The sequence below is a fragment of the Gallus gallus genome, chromosome 11, assembly GCF_016699485.2.
Source record: "Gallus gallus isolate bGalGal1 chromosome 11, bGalGal1.mat.broiler.GRCg7b, whole genome shotgun sequence".
In the NCBI taxonomy this organism is placed as follows: domain Eukaryota; kingdom Metazoa; phylum Chordata; class Aves; order Galliformes; family Phasianidae; genus Gallus; species Gallus gallus.
In genome coordinates, this window is record NC_052542.1 from 17691938 (window position 1) to 17709109 (window position 17172).

General features: G+C 42.9%; 1 protein-coding gene across 2 annotated transcripts in view; it reads left to right on the top strand.

The window, feature by feature from the left end:
- The window catches only part of BANP (BTG3 associated nuclear protein), a gene marked incomplete in the record, with an annotated part of 130249 nt that overhangs the window by 31843 nt on the left and 81234 nt on the right, over positions 1–17172 (top strand). For both annotated transcript variants that reach the window (NM_001173545.1, NM_001173546.1), the window contains 1 exon segment: positions 6821–7060. In NM_001173545.1, coding sequence (NP_001167016.1) covers positions 6821–7060 — 240 coding nt within the window.

A 17172-nucleotide genomic window follows, 5' to 3' on the forward strand; every position in this document is an offset into this window, starting at 1 on the left:
CACGATATTCTTTTGGATTTTGTCTTCCCCTGCAGAATCTGAGAAGAACATTAGATCCACACTAGTTTTAAATTACAGAAGTTATAAACCTACGCTATTAGGTACCTGTATTAGTTTCTGGTTTTAATGAGTTCTCTGGTGCTGGTATGTGGCACAAATCCTGCCAAGGGTTGGTTTTCAGTTGACTGAGCTGTAACCTGGCAGCCCTGCTCGCTTTCGTTCTCACCACAGATCTGTTAAACAATATTCTGACATTCTCAAATGTGTTTGTCTAAACTCTTTAACTGCAGGGAGTTCACATTAGATGAGGAAAAGCAAGTCTGAGTAACTAGGAGCGATTAAGCTTTGCTAAGAATGGTGAATAGACTTTCAAATGATCAATGCTTAAAAAGGAGGCTTTCATGTTCTTAATAGGTAACATATGAGATGAAAATAACACTTGTCCAGGTTCCTTTCCATCCTATTCACTCTCCGGCCTTCTATTCAAAAAGCTGTTACAAATACAGCCTTCCAAACCTGTCACTGCAACCCCAACACTGTGCATCCCATGCCACTGTACAGCACCCTATGAGGACCTCATCTTTTGCCATCTCCACTGCTCAGAGTAGCTCTTGTTTTCTCAGCAGTCGATGATGGGTTTCCTTACATTACAGAAATTCTGGGTTGTATTTATTCTGCACTTCCACAGTACTTTCCTCAATTCTCAGTGCTGATTAGAGATCATTGCACAGTTGGGTCTATAGGAAGCAGTCCATGAACCATGGCCATTCTTCACCTGCTCTTCCAAGTTTCCCTTTAGAGCATGGATATAAACAGAACCTGCTGGGGTTTTTTTGCTGCTGATGCACAGGAAGAAGTACAAACTTGGTTGCTGAATTCAATTGGCTCTTCAAGCTCAGCTGCTGAATACTTCTGGCAATAAGCTATCTGAAGGCACTCTGATTATTCTCTACTTACACACCTATCCTTAGGAGTACTTTGATCAGCACCACGCATTGCTTTCAAGATGTAAGAGATTTCAAGATATAAGGAATATTATAAGAGTATTTTTCTTTTACACATTCAGTATATATGGTAACATTTCAAGTTTCTGTTCTGTGACCTACTGTGCAGACAAGAGGAGCATCTGTTCCAGAAGCATTAATTCACATTGTTATCCTTTTAAATCTGTTTCTTGGACAATAGAGTTACTGTCCTATTTTTAATATGGAAGGAAGGGAAGCCGGACCTCTCATCTTTGTGTTATAAGAATACCCCATTCAGCATTGCTGTACTGCCTTAAAAGCAGATCTTATTTGAAATGCCTAAGCTAAAGCCAAGGCTTTGAAATTGCTAAGAAAGAAACACACTGGCTGAGTATGTGAAATGCTTGAAGAGAGTCCCTTGAAGATTGTTTTTAAGTGATATAAATAAAACAGCAAGATCCATTGATTCAGCTTTTGGTTCAGTGAACTTTACACTTGATAACACTGACGTGCAATGTTTGGCACCGTGTGTGATGGTTTTGTATCATATCTGCTTTCTCAGTGTTCTTTTTACTGCATTTTAAGACTATCACGTAATTAGAAGTAGAAATGTAAACATGCATATTTTTGGAGAAGATAAGGGAAAGCTGTGGTGTGTTAATTAAAGGAAAAATGATTGTCTTTCTAAGGAAAATTGCTTAGTCACAATCTGTCTCTTCAGTTTTGCATCTGAAGCAGTCATTTCCCAATAGTAGTATTTAACAGAGCTCACAATTTTTGAAGTGTGATACCAAACAGCTGTTTTATAAGTGGCCAAGACTTCTCTACAGGACTTTGAGTTCACTGTTAAGATGGAATCCTACATTCTATATCATTGCTTACAACTCTTCTGCTTTTCCTGCTGAGCTCCTCATGTCCACATGCAGACAGTGAGAGTGAACCTTCACATAGCAAACGTTTTCCATCCTTAAAATAGCAATGTGCACAGCTGATGTGAGCACACTGATCAGACCTCACGAACTTACTGATGGGTTAAAGCCAAAGAAAGCTATAGAAAAGGGAATGCATGGAGTTTGGATTATTGGGAGCTCTCTGCTAATCACAGCCCCATGAACCCTTGCAGGGGCAAAGCACTCCAGCTGTTTGACAAGAGTTTACTTAAAAAGATGCAGAATCTCCTACGCGTCAGCCAAAATATTCCTTAATATCTCCAGGGATGGGGGCTTCTTTTTGTTTCGAGCTTATGTCATCTTTCTGCCTTTCTATGGCAGCTAGCAGGTATTTTTTTCTGCTGCGAGTACCAGCTTCCACTCAGCCTTTCAAATGCAACCACACTGAGTAATGGAATGGGTTAATACCAGTATTTATGAGGGCAGGTGCTTCATCTTGTTTTCCTTTGTTTTAAAGGAATGCTTGACAACACACAGTGAGAGAGAGCAAAGCCCAGCTTTGTTTCTGGTCTTACTGCTGATGCTCATATGTTGGACAGGGGGATGTGTCCCAGTGGAAAGATGCAAATAGCAGTGCAGGGTCTGCCATGTCCGTGGGTGGGAGCACGCATGTACATGGTGAGACCAGGCATGAAATCTGCAGTGACTCTTGTCTGGTGGCTGTGCTCTTGGCGTTGGGGTTCAGATGCTAACCTCAAAGCTCCCTGCACTGTTTCTGTAGCAGTGCATGGCTGTGTAGCAGCCCCAGCCTTCTCTGCCTGCTCACACGTGCTTGCTGAAACCATTGTGTTCTCTGGTCACAGAGAAACGGTCAACTGTGTTCTGAGATAAAAGAAATGGACTTAATACAGTCAAAAAGATTTGAAAACAACATTGAAAAGCAAACTAGTTCTGGATTCAGCAGGATGGAGATAAAGGCAAATTTTCTGATCTTGAAAAAACAGTGAAAAGAAACCAGAAACTTAGATTGTCTGTCATTGAAATGAGTTTCTGAGTGCAGAGAGCAAATCAGATAAAAACATCAGGACTTTTAGCACTGGAAATAGGAATGATCGAGAGCCACTTTGCTGGTGATACAGCATTTGGCATGCAGAAGTGCAAGGAAGTACCTTTCTGCAGCACGTATCACATGGGAGCTCCTCTGCAGAGTGCATTCTGAATGCCAGAGTTTAAGTGGGACAGCAGAGCCATTAGGAAAATTAATGAAAGAAAAATCCTTCAGGGTGAAACCAGGAAGGTTTATGTTTACCCTGGCATACAGATGAGCGCGTGCATTTATATGTGCTGGTTTTTAAGCAAAGTGTGTTATCTGACCGTATTTTTCCTCCCCAGCCCTTTGTGTGTTCATTGTCTTTTGGCAGCCTTTAAAGAGGAGAAGCCGTGCTGCTGTGTGTGATTGTGCAGTGCCTGGTGGAGTCCTGGCTCAGTATCTGAGTATTGCAACGTATGCACTAAATAACCCGGCTCATCTAGATCCTATCTAGATATAAATATAATGCCTGATAATTCACATCAGGAACCATTACAGCGAACATAAAAGGAGGCTTGAGTGCTGGAAGCTTTGAATGAAGTAGCTTTAATCAATAGTATTTATGTGCTAAATAATTGCTCAGAGAAAAGAACGTCCATCAAACTCTGTCTTTTTGTCCCTCTCCCTATTCAGTCTCTTTTCTCCACTCATTCAGAGCCAGTTCCCTCATAACTGGCGCTCTGCTTCTTCTCCTCACCATTATTTTGGGTGTCAGTCTTTGTAGTTGTTGTGCACAAAGTGCCAGATGTGTGCACAGTTCAGTATGGATAATATTTTCATAGAATCCATAGGGTTGGAAGGGACCCCCCCCAAAGGTCACCTAGTCCAACTGCCCTGCTACAAACAGGGACATCCACAGCTCCATCAGGTTGCACACAGCCTGATCCTGTCTCATGTTGTAAGTCAGGTATTTTCATACATGATAAGGAGAATTTTAGCTTGTTTGCCATCAGGTGGCTCAGCCAGGTAGTCACGTGTAACTTCACTCATGTAAGTTCCACTGATACAAAATGATTACCCAGCAAAGCCTGTGGACCTCAGCTTTTAAGACTTTAGGTGATGGTTATGTATATATGTTTATATGCATGACCTGGAATGTATGGCAAAGGGAGAGGTGAGGAAAAGACTGGGCACATCCATAGAGTTGCCAGAGTTTTTGTTAGGTTACTGTGCTCTTCTGAATCATCAGTCTCTCGTTACCATCAGCATTTTGGTGCTGTTCAGGTTTCATTTTGACAGGAAGAATTTCATTTAGAAGACTGCAGGGAATGAATTAATATGGCACATTCAGACCAGTTTAGTTTGGACTGAATGGAAGTGTTGGCGTCAACGTTGAGTGGATGTTTGCAAAGACTGCTGGTTATTTCATACACATCATTTTTCTTTAATGATTCCTTGTGTTTCTGCAGACAAAAGGAAGCTTTCAGTTGAGCTTTTTAAAGCAGGATGGAAACACAAGAGAGAATTTCACGTGGGGCTTGCATTCATAGGTCAGAATAACAAGGCAGTGTCTTTTTTGCAGGCTGCTAGCAATAAAAGGACAGTTGCATGTGGTGAAAACAGTATGTTCTGGACTTGGTGCCAGTAAAGAAAAAAGAGACAAAACCACACAAGTGATGATTTTGCAAATTGATAAAAAATCTTTGGTTGGTGTAGGCTGATAGCAGGAGTGCAGATGTAAGCAATTAATACATTGGGAAAACCTTTCACCTAATGGTCATAGTGTGAACTGGTAAGGTAGTAAGGTTTGGAAGGCGTGTAGCACCTTCCTTTTGCTTCATAGGTTTTCTTTTGAAAAACAACCACATCTCTCCAATGACATCTTTGCTTTGCCCACTCTGTCCAAATTTTTATCAAACACTCCATTTGTCTTCAGGAACAGAATGTTATTTTCCCTGATAATGTTAACCAGACTTGTGGTGAGGCCAGGCACAGTGGCATTCAAAACAAGTCGTAATTAATCTGAACCACCTTATTTTTCAGATGGCACCCGGTGCTGTGGACAGAAAACCACCCATGTGCTTTATTACATAGTTTAGGTACAAGTAAAAAACATATGTGTATGTGAAGTACTTTATATGCATATAATAAAAAGAGGCACATAACAATATATTCAGAACAAAGCATTAAGTTCTGATTTCATCAGAAATAAATTTGAGGGACTAGCTGCTCCATATGTCAGTGATAAGTATTTTTCCTTAGACATTATTATATTTGATAATCTGTTCTTTGTAATGATACATCACCATTGCACAATCTAACGTTTGCTCCATACTGCCATTATTCATTGCAATGGAATTACATCTGACAGTAGTGGTATGACCCAACCTGAAGGTCATATTGAAAAAGTGTTCTGTGTGTTGGAGCTGCTTTTGTGTTAGGTTTTATTGCGTATCTTCTTGGCTTACAGTCTGCTGGGATGCAGGCTGACAACGTGCACCAGTTGTTAGAAGGAAAGCTGTTGATTGCTTGGGGTTCAATACAGAGAGTGCTCATCTATTGGACTTCTGTCACTTTATTGACTAAAGGGATTCTGGAAGACAGGACTTTATGACTTTGTATATGCCATAAAGCTTCATTTCAAAGGCATCCTGTGCAGGGTAAATCATATAATTGACTGTCTTTTTCTCATTTTTACCATTCTGAGGCTATGTGAAACAGTGGGAAGGTGCTGTAATGCTCTGGAGCGGGAGGGTTCCTAAGTCAGGAAGCTTTGTGTTTCACTCTACTAAGAGCAAACCCAGAACAAATGGCCTCTGTCAGTGAACATGGGTTGTTTTTCCAATTCCTATTGATGTCAACATTTGTACTGGGAATTCTGTTTTCATTCGGAATGGGCATCTCGCCCTCCGTCATGTGTTGCATCCCATCCTCCATTAGTGGCTGGTCATCCCTCTGGGCTCTGTTCTAGTTCCTTTTAGTCTCATATCCACTAACTTCTGGCATTACCAAAGATTCATTTACATTGAGGGCTTGGTATTTCTCTTAAGGTGAATAGTTTTTCCCCCCTCAAACTGAGACACTGTGGCAAAGTCAAAAATCTTCTGCAGATATACATACAGAGAAGTGTGTGTGCATACACATAGAAGTTAGGTGCAGTTCTGGCAGTGATTAAAATTAAAATACATTGTGCTGCTAATGACCTCATCCTTGACCAGAAGGGAAGATGCACTGGGGAGATGACTAATGATTAATTTATTATCTTTGTGCTGGGACTATTCCTTGGTAAGCTGTGCTTTTAGGAAATAATATAGAATGCTGGCCAGTAAATTGGAGGGGAAAAACAAGATTTTGGTTGGGATCTCTGGCTACATTTTGAGTGATTGCTATTGCTTACAATACTGGTTTTGTGAGTGTCAGATAAGTTACTGACCACTATTGAGTGTAACTTCTTAAACTTATAATCTTGCTTAGACTCATTTTAATATGATGCTTTTGGGGAGATGTGTGGCTCAAAGCTGCTAGCTTGCTGGAATTAGCTATACTTTGAGAATATGGTGGGGTTGCGGTGATTCATTTTTAGGGAATGACTAACTTGATAAAAAATGAGAGTGCTGTGAATACAGTGTGCTTTCAGCTGTTGGCTTCTAACATGAGCCGCTTTTAAAAGCTATGAGAGACACTTGGACTAATTGCACCGGGTTCCTTTGGTAGAACAGGATGTTAATGGTAATTGCTTTGCTCACTGTTGATGTGGATTTGAGAATTGACTTTTTATCCACCACAAATACTGTGAGCCTGTCAGTCATCCTGGATCTGAAAGAAGCTTATGGAGACTACAGAGAAAACAGAGAGAACTTAAATGTTGGCTGCTCCCTGAACCTGACTCTTTCATTCCTGGCCATGATAACAATTTCCACAATCTCTGTTTCTAGAGGATTACCCCAACGGGACGTGGCTTGGAGATGAAAATAACCCTGAGATGCGGGTCCGTTGCCCCATCACCCCTGCTGACATGCTGCACATCAGCACCAACTGCCGCACGGCCGAGAAGATGGCACTGACACTGCTCGATTATCTCTTCCATCGGGAAATTCAGGCCATTTCCAACCTTTCAGGCCAGGGGAAGCATGGGAAGAAGCAGCTCGATCCTCTCATGATATATGGAATCCGCTGTGAGTATAACACTCAAAGTTCCCAGTTTATACTGCATTGCTAAGACAGCAACTGTGAGCCACTTCCAGTTGCGCTACGTTCTGTGACAGTGGAGTGGTGGTGCCAGACAGATGGATTTTTGTCTATTGCTTATGAAGGAATCCTAGTGGACTGCTTTAAGTTAGCTTGTTGTGGGCCAGAAATGCCTCAATATCAAAATCTGAATTCAGATTTAATTGCAGCTAGCAGCTGCACACACACCAAGTGTAGCAAATAGTCTTTAGCTAAATTGGAAGAGATCATAGAAGGAAACAAGTTATTTATTTAGATATTCATAGAACCATAGAATCTCTTGAGTTGGAAGGGACCCTTGCAGGTCATCTAGTCCAACTCCCCTGCAATGAACAGGGAGCATTTCAATACTGCTCACGTATTCAAAATAATAGCATTTCATCTCGGGTTTTTACTTTTCATTTGTGTGTATTATTTCAAAAGTCACTCTGATGTTGAGATGGAAACAAATTGCAGTCTCTTTTAGGAGAGATTAAGTGTCATACACTCTGGATTCACAGCAGGAATTCACACCGTGCTGAGGTACTGTTGTCTGCTGCAGTGTGTGTGTGAATTTTTTTGGTTATTGAAGCTATTATGCAGTAACAAACAAATATTACTTATATTGCAGATGCAGTTTTTGGCAGTGTGAAAGGTATGAGAGGTGTTCTGCATATAGAATACAGTAAGCATAGCCCCTAGTTAGGAGCGAAGAAGAATCTGTCTATATGCATCTCACTCTGATACAGTGGCTTCTATAGGGGATTACTTGGTGAACACATTAACAAGGACAGCCAAGTCTCTTCCTCGTGCTGTGGTGTAAATATTTTACTGCAAAGGAAGTAGGTGAAGGCCTTGCAGATGTGCATCTGATATAGTGCTTGAGCTCTTGTGTGATGCCCTTCTATGTATGCTGTGTAGAGGGAGCAGAGCTTTAAACGTTAGTGTAGAATTGAGCGTGTCTGAAAATGACCAACTTGACTCGTTGAACTAGATCTCACTCTTTATAGTCAGATCTTATGTAGGTCACCCGTGGATTAGTAGAGAAGGAATAATTTGTTACACTACAGTGTTTTGTATGCCATTGCCAATTTGAAATGCCAATTAAGGCTTAAGAACATAGCCAGAGAGAGCTTATTTCCATTGCTGTTTGAAGAATTTGATGTTTTGTTTTTATGCTTCTGCTAGGGCAATGGGTTTAATAGTTTCACAGAAGAGTGTTTGATGATGATACTGCTCTGCTTTCTATACTCTAAACTGAGCCAAGAAATAAACTCCTATTGACCTGTTTTCATTTCTAGTAGTTTACTGGCTATCTCAGGGATGGTAATAGGCAATAACCATTCAGTTTGCTGCATCAGGCCAATTGTCTTTTTGTGTACCTGAAGCAGATGATGTCAGCCTTGCACTGCAATCACATTAAATCTGTATTTGTAGGGGAGATTGTGATCCAAAGGAATTTGGATCTCCTAAACCTTTTTATCTATTGATCTCATCAGTGCAAATGATTGTGTTACATTGTTTTTAAACCTAGATAGATTTGAAAGGGTGGGCGATGGGAAGGGATGTGTGTGACCTAATGCTGGGGCATGTCATTTTGTGAGGCATTGTGATCCTAAAGAGATGGGATGGTAGAGGTGACCTCTGCAGGTGGGAAAGGTGTGCAGTGGCAGGAGTGCAACCAACAGCTGGCCATAAGCAGCAGCATTCTGAGTGATGGATGTAGGAACTGCTGGGTTTGTGTCTTTCGTGCCATAAGCACAGTTCAGAAAGTTCCTTCTGCACACTGACTGGTGCATTGCTTTCTTTTGGGAGCCAATGCATAACCAGCTGGAGGCGGTGTGCCTTTGGAAGCAGCTGTGCCCTGCATGAACCTGCCCACAGTTTGTTGTTTTGGGTGCCTGGATATTAATGGCTGTTGAGATTTGCATCTGTAGTGACAACTAAAGAGAATTCTTGTCAACTTTGTGAAGCAATGAATTTACTAGGAACAGCACTGGCCCACACACAACGATTTCAAGTTATGTTATCACTACCAATAATTCATTTAAAATGTGATTTGGTTTCGGTAGGCAGATTATGAATTTGCTGTGATGTGAGAGAGCATATGGATAAATACCTCATAACATTTGAGGATGAGGTTCTGGCTGTGTTGTACAACTGTCGAGTTCAGCTGTGCCAGGATTTCATCCTTCCATTTGTCAGAGGAGTGGTGAGAAGAGCCCCAGCATGCTGTGTCTGCTTGGCAGTACCACTCCAGAGCCCATCTGGTTCTTGTTGCTGATGTTATTGATGAGAGGCTGAGGGAGCTGGGCTTGTTCAGCCTGGAGAAGAGAATGCTGTGGGGTGACATCATTGCAGCCTTTCAGTACCTAAAGGGAGCCTACAAACAGGAGGGGAGTCAACTCTTTGAAAGGAGAGATAACAGCAGGACAAGGGGAAATGGTTGTAAGTGGAAGGAGGGAAGATTTAGGTTGGATGTCAGAGGGAAGTTCTTTCCTATGAGAGTGGTGAAGTGCTGGAACAGCTGCCCAGAGAGGCTGTGGATGCCCCGTCCATCCCTGGAGGTGTTCAAGGCCAGGTTGGATGGGGCCCTGGGCAGCCTGGGCTGGTAGGAAATGTGGAGGTTGGTGGCCCTGCCTGCAGCAGAGGGGTTGGAGCTTCGTGATCCTTGAGGTCCCTTCCAACCCAAGCCATTCTGTGATTCCATGATTCTATGAAGTGTTGTTCCACAAATCCTACCAAGAGCTGAATGTGGTGCTGGCACGGGAACGAAGTTATGTTGTTGTCCTGACTGTGTGGTTTGCTTGTGCTCTGAGCAGTTCTACTTTGATGCATTATTTTAAACTTAAATGAAAATCTAATGTCATTGGCCTTGCTTTTGCCAATCGTAGCTAGCAATGCTCAAGCAGTGTGTAAAGGATTATAGCTTTCCTTTTGTTTCAGGTTTCTCTAAGTCTTGTCAGTGGACAGCTATTTCTTCCTTTCTCTTTTTCTAGAAGGGAAAGAGGACATCCAAATCTGTATTTAATAGAAAATATTTTGACTGCTGTGCAGAAGCTATAGAGAACAAATGGATGCATGTTTATGAAAAGTTCTTGGTGTGCTGCACAAGGTTCACCACAGGGAGATGAAAGTTTATCTTTGGAAGTATACATTTTCATTTGTGGTATAAATGTGCTTGTGGGGTGGCAGCAGTAGTGAGGAAAGTTTTTAGGCAAGGAACCAAAATGACTTAAAGGCACTCTGTGTCATTAAGTAGCTCATTACTTCAGCCCTACTGAAAACACAGACGTTTTCTCATGAAATATAAGGACATCAGCAGTTCTGATTTTCAGTGTGTAACATAAAATTCAGGTTTAGCCCCTTGAAGATCGCCGCCACTCTCAGTAGTCCTCAATGTGTAAAATAGGAGGACTGGAATGGAAAGGAAATAACATGAATTATTCCCCATTTGCTGTTAGTGCCTCGGTTCTGTGACAGCCTCTTGCTTGTTTCTGCAGGCTCTCACTTGTCAAATTTGGCCAAAATTGACAAATATGTTAAAAAATGACAAGAGGAGACACGGTCAGTATCTACAAATGAAATGCATAACAAAGGGCTGGGTGGAAGAAAGAGATGTAGATTCACTAACTGGGTGAAGGGGAAGCTGTGCCCTTACGTTCTATTGAGTTAATGGACACCAAGAGTCCTCCTAATAGGATCCCTGTGGTTAAGTCTGGCTGCAGCCCTTGCTGGTTCAGGACTGTTCTGCTGAATTTCCCTGTCTGCTTCCAGGACTGCTTTGTAGAGTGAATTGCATTAACCTTCAGTTCATGGGTTAACACTTATTTCATCTTTACATTTTACTAGCTGAAAGATATTAATACACTTTGATAGGAGAGAGCTCTTCAGAGAGCTGTTCAGATAGAATTAAGCACTATGTTGCTTTACAAAATTAATCAACACGGTACTGCTTCACATGGAGAAACAGACCACCCACATCTGGTTAATAGGAAACACATTTGACTCCTGCTTGTGTAGAGTGTGCTGCATAGGGCAGCATGTGTGCATTTGTATCTGTGTACTCGTGCACATAGTGCAGGTTGGGCCAGTTTCAGCAGCTTGGAGCCTGTCCTGGAGGATCTGCTGGTCACAGTAATCCACTCATGTTCTCACTTTTCATTTGCCTTTAATGAAGATTTTGATCTTAATAACAGTGTGGGGTAATAAACAAGCACAGCATGCTTATGTTCCATCCTCCATCAGCATCGTTATGCTTTTACATGCTGGAGGAAGGGTAAGAAGTTGCATCTCATAGACAAGCTGTTAGCTCTAATATTTCTCAGCAGCGGATCTGTCTTAGGAGATGCATCAGACTTTTGTCATTACATAGAATGTTTTATATAAACACTGCAGTTACTCAGAGTGTATTCTACAAATGCAGAATGTCTTTGCTATTTTTTTTTCACTTTAAAAAAGCTTTTTATTGCAAAGTTTTTATAAATTACACTTTTTAGTCTCCATTCTCCTTCCTAATCTCTAAGCTTGTCTTGCACTCTGTCTCCCTCTCATTACCTGGGCTTCATGTGTGTCTCATGTTGGAATATTGCCCTAGGAGATATGGCATATGTACAGTGGTGCAACACAGTATTGCACATAACTGCAACACGGATCGCTCCAAGTCCTGCTTATGAGCAACTGGAGACACGCAGCTCGATGGTGGATTCCATCAGGATTGCTGATGCTTTCTGTTTAACCCATGCTTCTGTTTCTTCGTTATATAGGATGTTAACTAATTGTCCAAGCTATAGCATTCAGAGAAGAAGTCGTGTGGTTTGTGTCCACATGGATGAGCTAATCTTGTGGTCCCTGGAAATACTTTTTGCCAACATTTTCTTCTCCTAGTAATGAATACTATGGAGCAGTTTGGAAATATGAACTCACTTCAGCCCGTTCCTTTGAGGAGAGGGGTGTTATTAGATGTTGCAGTGCATTTCTTGACTGCCAGATCATGGCTTAGAGGTAGGACAAACTCCATTTTACAGTTCAAGGGGTTGAATATAAGTAAACAAGGATTAGCCCAAATCTGCAGCATCATGCCTGCAGCAGATGGGGGAGCTGAAGCAGATTCTCCTGAGCTGAGTGCTATTCAAAGCCTCTGCTCTGAATCTCACTGAGTGGACCACATCCATCTGACAAGTTCAGAAAAGCTGCTTTTGGTTCCTTCTGTGATGGTGGTAACTGCTGCAGGGAGGACTGAGGGAGAGAGCAGGAGGAGTCTGCAGAGCTGCTGAGCTATCTCATACCTCAAGCAGAGAGCGAGAAGCAGAGTCTGAGAGCTCAGCACACCTCTAAATGAAAAGAAGGGAAAGAAGACATTTCTGTTATGCTCTTATGATATCCCCAAAGCATTATTTATTTGGTACCTCACCCTGGGGAGAGGCCTTGATGCAGCAGTGCTGCTTGTTGCAAACACGTTGTCTTGCTGAGAGCTGCAGAAGCCTGGCTTCAGTTCCAAATAGCTGCTGCTTTGTGAATCAATTAAACGCTGCCACATGGAGGGAAGTGATAACCTCTTTTGAGGCTAGGCAAGAAGATAATATGAGAACCCATCGAGTTTATCTCGGCACCGCAGTCCTCATAAATGGCATCAATGCTGGCCCTTGCTTACTGACTTTATGTAAGCACTATAATTTACTGCTGGCTGTTGTTTTCTTCTTTCCTGGGCATTTATGTGTATTTCAATTACTTTCCTAGCCAGTTGCTGTTCAATAAACTGAAGTAAAGGTGGCATTTTTGGGGGAAGAAGAAATAAATTGTCTGCAGGGTGTTTTCTGTCTCCATCTCACACTTCTCGTGTGGTTTCTGCATTGTAAATGCGATGAATTTAGTTTTCCATTTCCAACTGCCTAGCCTGTCAGTTGTAGCTGTGACTGCATGTAGCTTGATTGTGCCTGATGTGCTGTCAAGCATGTGTGAGTTCATGGGCTCTAGAGAAAGAAGAAAAGTAATACATGAGGTCACTTGGACCATCTCTTTACGGCTTAAACGTGATTGTTCCATCCTGTTAAGGCTTTTGCGCTTTGGCCAGACTTAATGTACGTGCTGAAGTGCCCTGCTCTCTGCTAAAACAGATCAGTCTATGGATGTAAAAAGAGTTTCCTTAGCGATTTCAGACGTTGCTCCAAGAGGGTATAATGTCAACAGGGTCAAAATTGTGTAGTTAGTAAGAAAGATATGCTCAGTGTGAGAATTCCTGCTGCAAATATGATAATTTATTTGCATTATAGCTATAGAATGAAAACGAAGGGATTCTTAGGTGGATTTCAGATGCCACTGCAGATTCCTGTAGGAAGAATCCCCAGACAGTGACATCAGTGAGAAGGGTTGGGCCCTTTCTGCTTAGCATTGACAGCAAAGACCATCTTTCTCCATCCAAGAAAGGATCTTCTCCATCAGCACTGCGGATCCATCCAGGCTATGGAGTTCGAAGTGAAAGGGAAGACTGTTGCATCTCAGTGTGCTGACTGATGTTTTCTTTGGACTGATTTCTCCTTTTGTGGACCTTCCTGCAGGGTTACAGCTGTCTGCGGGGCAGGTGCCCCTCTGGGCTCTGAGCCAGGAGCATTCCTTGCTCTTGCTGCCTATACTGGAGGCTGGCGGCTCCCCAGCATCGCTTGGGCTCAGTCCGTGCGTAGATGAAATATGGTGGGATTCTTTGATAATTTCAATATAGAGCATCCTTTTTCACATAAATCCCACTGACAAACTTTCAGCAGCCATTAGAGAAGAAATAGTTTTACTATCAAAGACTGTCAAATGAGAAAACTGAACTTTTGCAGTGTGGTTTTAGAAGACGTGAGCAGCAAGAGCTGTGATGCATTTGATCCCTGAGATGGTGAGAGCAAAAGCAGCCCAGCCAGCGCCTGCAGGTGGGTCAGCACAGACATCACACACGTTGCCCTGGACAGCTTATGGCTGTGTTTGCTGGGAGCTGGGAGTGCACAGCATCTCATGAACAGAATTCCAGAAAGCTGGGTTTTTTTTTTTCCTCTCTCGCTTCGAACTTTCCCTCCTCCATTTCCTAAGGGTTAAAAAGCAGTATGGGGAGATGCCTCAAGCAGACTGCAAGTAAAATGTAAATAAATCCCCGCAGCGTTCAGGTTTCTGTCGTGCCAGCCCTTTCCAAAGCCACAAACTCCTTCGGAAGGGGAGAAATTCTGGTTGTTGATTCCTAAGCGAGTTTTTCTTGGCGGCACGTGGGGCGGTGACTGCCATCCAGATGGGATCCTGAGGCACCGCGGCGAGGGGTTATGTAACGGGGTGGCTCAGGAGGGGGGGCTGAAAGCGAAACCCTCCGCTCTCTCTTTTTTTTTTCCATCGGTTTTACTGCGGGTTCTGTCGGGTTGAATCGTGCTGCTGTGTGAAAAATAAATGGCTGTTTAATCAGTTTCTCTTTAAAGCTGCGGAGATCAGAAATGATCTGATGTGTGATTGTTGGCCGCGGCTCCTTCGCATCAGAACCGTTCATTTCGATCACGCCTTACTGCTTCAAATTGGGTGATCCCATTTGTTTGCAGCATCAGACTCTGATTTCGACCAGTGAGTCGATCCCTTGGCAATAAACACATCGTATACCCAGGTACGTTCTGCTCCAAAGCGGAATGAAGGCTGATGTGCCGTGCGGGAACGGTTCTTCCCAAAGAGGCACTAAAAGGAATAGGAGGATCTTTGCATGCTCAGTCTGATCGTAAATGAACTCTGACATTTTGAATGTGCCAAACTGGAAGGTAAATGTATTGGAAGCCTCAAAAGCACGCGTGCATTTTTATTGTGCAGGAAGGTGAGCGCATGAGGGCTTTGATTTGGAAGGGGGATTGGTAGGGACAGGGCTGGCGTCCTTGAGGTCCTAATCTTCACGAAGATGTTTCAGATGAAAATGCTTGTACAGTCTGTATGGAACGCTGCCATCGCGATTTTCAGCTATAGATACATGAAATATGCAATTTCACTTTCATACTGCGACCCAAACGTTGCGTGAATATATACGTTCTGGGAGGAAATGAAACAGAGATCTTCTGTTGTGGTTTGTTTTCTTTATTCCCCAAAGTATTTCGTTTCATTTGCTGCGCCTTCAGATTTGTGAGATGTTTTTCAGAGCTGGGAATCTGTTTTCTTTCAAAGCTGGGGGAAAATAGAAGTGGTTATATTTCGTATTGTCAGTATGGGGTACCCTTCGTGTAACTGGGGAAGGGTAGCAGGAAGATAGCAGAGCATACTCAGAATATAAACGCTCTGATTTGGTCTAGAATTATTTTCTTGTTGGGTTACTTCATTTGGAGTTAGATTTAATTAAGGAGGTAGACACTTAATATTGTTGGTAATTACGCTCTGGTTATTAAACAGGAGGGGATACATCTGTTTACGAGGGTGGATAGTGATAGGACGAGGGGGAATGGTTTTAAACTGAGACAGGGGAGGTTTAGATTGGATATGAGGAAGAGGTTTTTCCCTCAGAGGGTGGTGACGCACTGAACAGGTTGCCCAAGGAGGCTGTGGATGCCCCATCCCTGCAGGCATTCAAGGCCAGGCTGGATGTGGCTCTGGGCAGCCTGGGCTGCTGGTTGGCGACCCTGCACGTAGCAGGGAATTGGAACTGGATGAGCATTGTGGTCCTTTTCAACCATCTGTTGATTTCAATCATCTGTGATTAGATGGTTACATATCACAAGCTGTTAATATTGTCACCATCAGAGCTCTGTGATCAAACGCACAGCATGGGAATCCCTTCAAGTGTGCCAGGAGGAACACCGCCATACTCAGGGATTGCCCCCCTCCCATGTGGGAGCAGATCCTGGTTGTGCACCCCACAAACCCTGAGCAGCAGAGATGGAGATGGAGCAGTGTGGTGCACGAGGGATGTGTGTGCTGCCCTCCTCACCAGGCTGGTGCATTTGCTGCTCCACTAGATGTCATCATTTGCGTGCTGATGGCTCTGTCTTGAGTAAATCAAACAGGTTCTGCTGTTGGTACAGCAAGCAGAAGCAGGCAGGGAGGGTTAGCAGGCAGGTGGTAAGGTGCGTGTGTGACTGCAGGAGGTCTTGCATTGCAGAACGGCATGCATTGTTGCACCTTGAGGTTGCAGATGCTAAAATATATATTTGTGTGTGTGTATATATATATAAAATACATATAATATGTATATATACTGTTCTTGAAACTTGCAGTGAAAGCTTGCAGACCACGATTGGTCCTTTTGATGTGGGGAATCTTTAACTTCATGTTCCCACTGGCTCTGTGTTACACTGAAAAAAGCCAACAACTAAATACGTAGAATAAATATTAATGAAAGATTCTGACCAATTCACTCTTATTAAATTACAATGATGTGTTAGCTGTTTGGGTAGGTGGGAGTTGTGATAGCACATCATTGACGTAAAACATCAGTGTTAGCATCCATGGGTGCTTCCTATTCTCACGTATGATTTGGGTCTCAGAATGCTTTGTAGTTCCTACAGCTTTACATTTCTTTAAGTAAAAGGCAGTAATAACAGAGAGAGGAATCTCCCACCTTTTGGGCTGAGGTAAGCAAACCAAAAAGAAACGAAATCCTCAAAACAGGAAAAAAGAACAAATAAAATGCAAACGTGTCTTTACCCACAGCAAAACAGTGCTGTCTGGCAAGCACTTGCAGGAGGGCTCATGCAGGATCTGTGGCCAGCAGTGCTCAGGACAAATGCAGACGCTCTCTATGGCCGTGGCTCTGCTGGCATCCAACCAGCAGTGATCTGCAGCTGCACCTCGGTGCTCTCCCTCCAGCCATGACTTAGGCGTGAGCCTCTCTGCACAAATGCTTGTTATGCCGTTAAATGTTGTCTCCTGATTTCTTTTTCTCCTTCAATGTGGTAGGCTAACATTACAGATGGGAACTTTCTTCCCTGTCCCTCTGTGTTCGAGCCGCACACAGTTGTAGTCTGTACGTTGTCTAAACGCTGTAATTAGCGTTTCATAATTAGTTGCTGACTGTAGTTGAACAATTCCTCTGCCTTTCTCTAATGGTGGCACATTACAGCACACCCCTTGGATTCCAAAAAAGGAT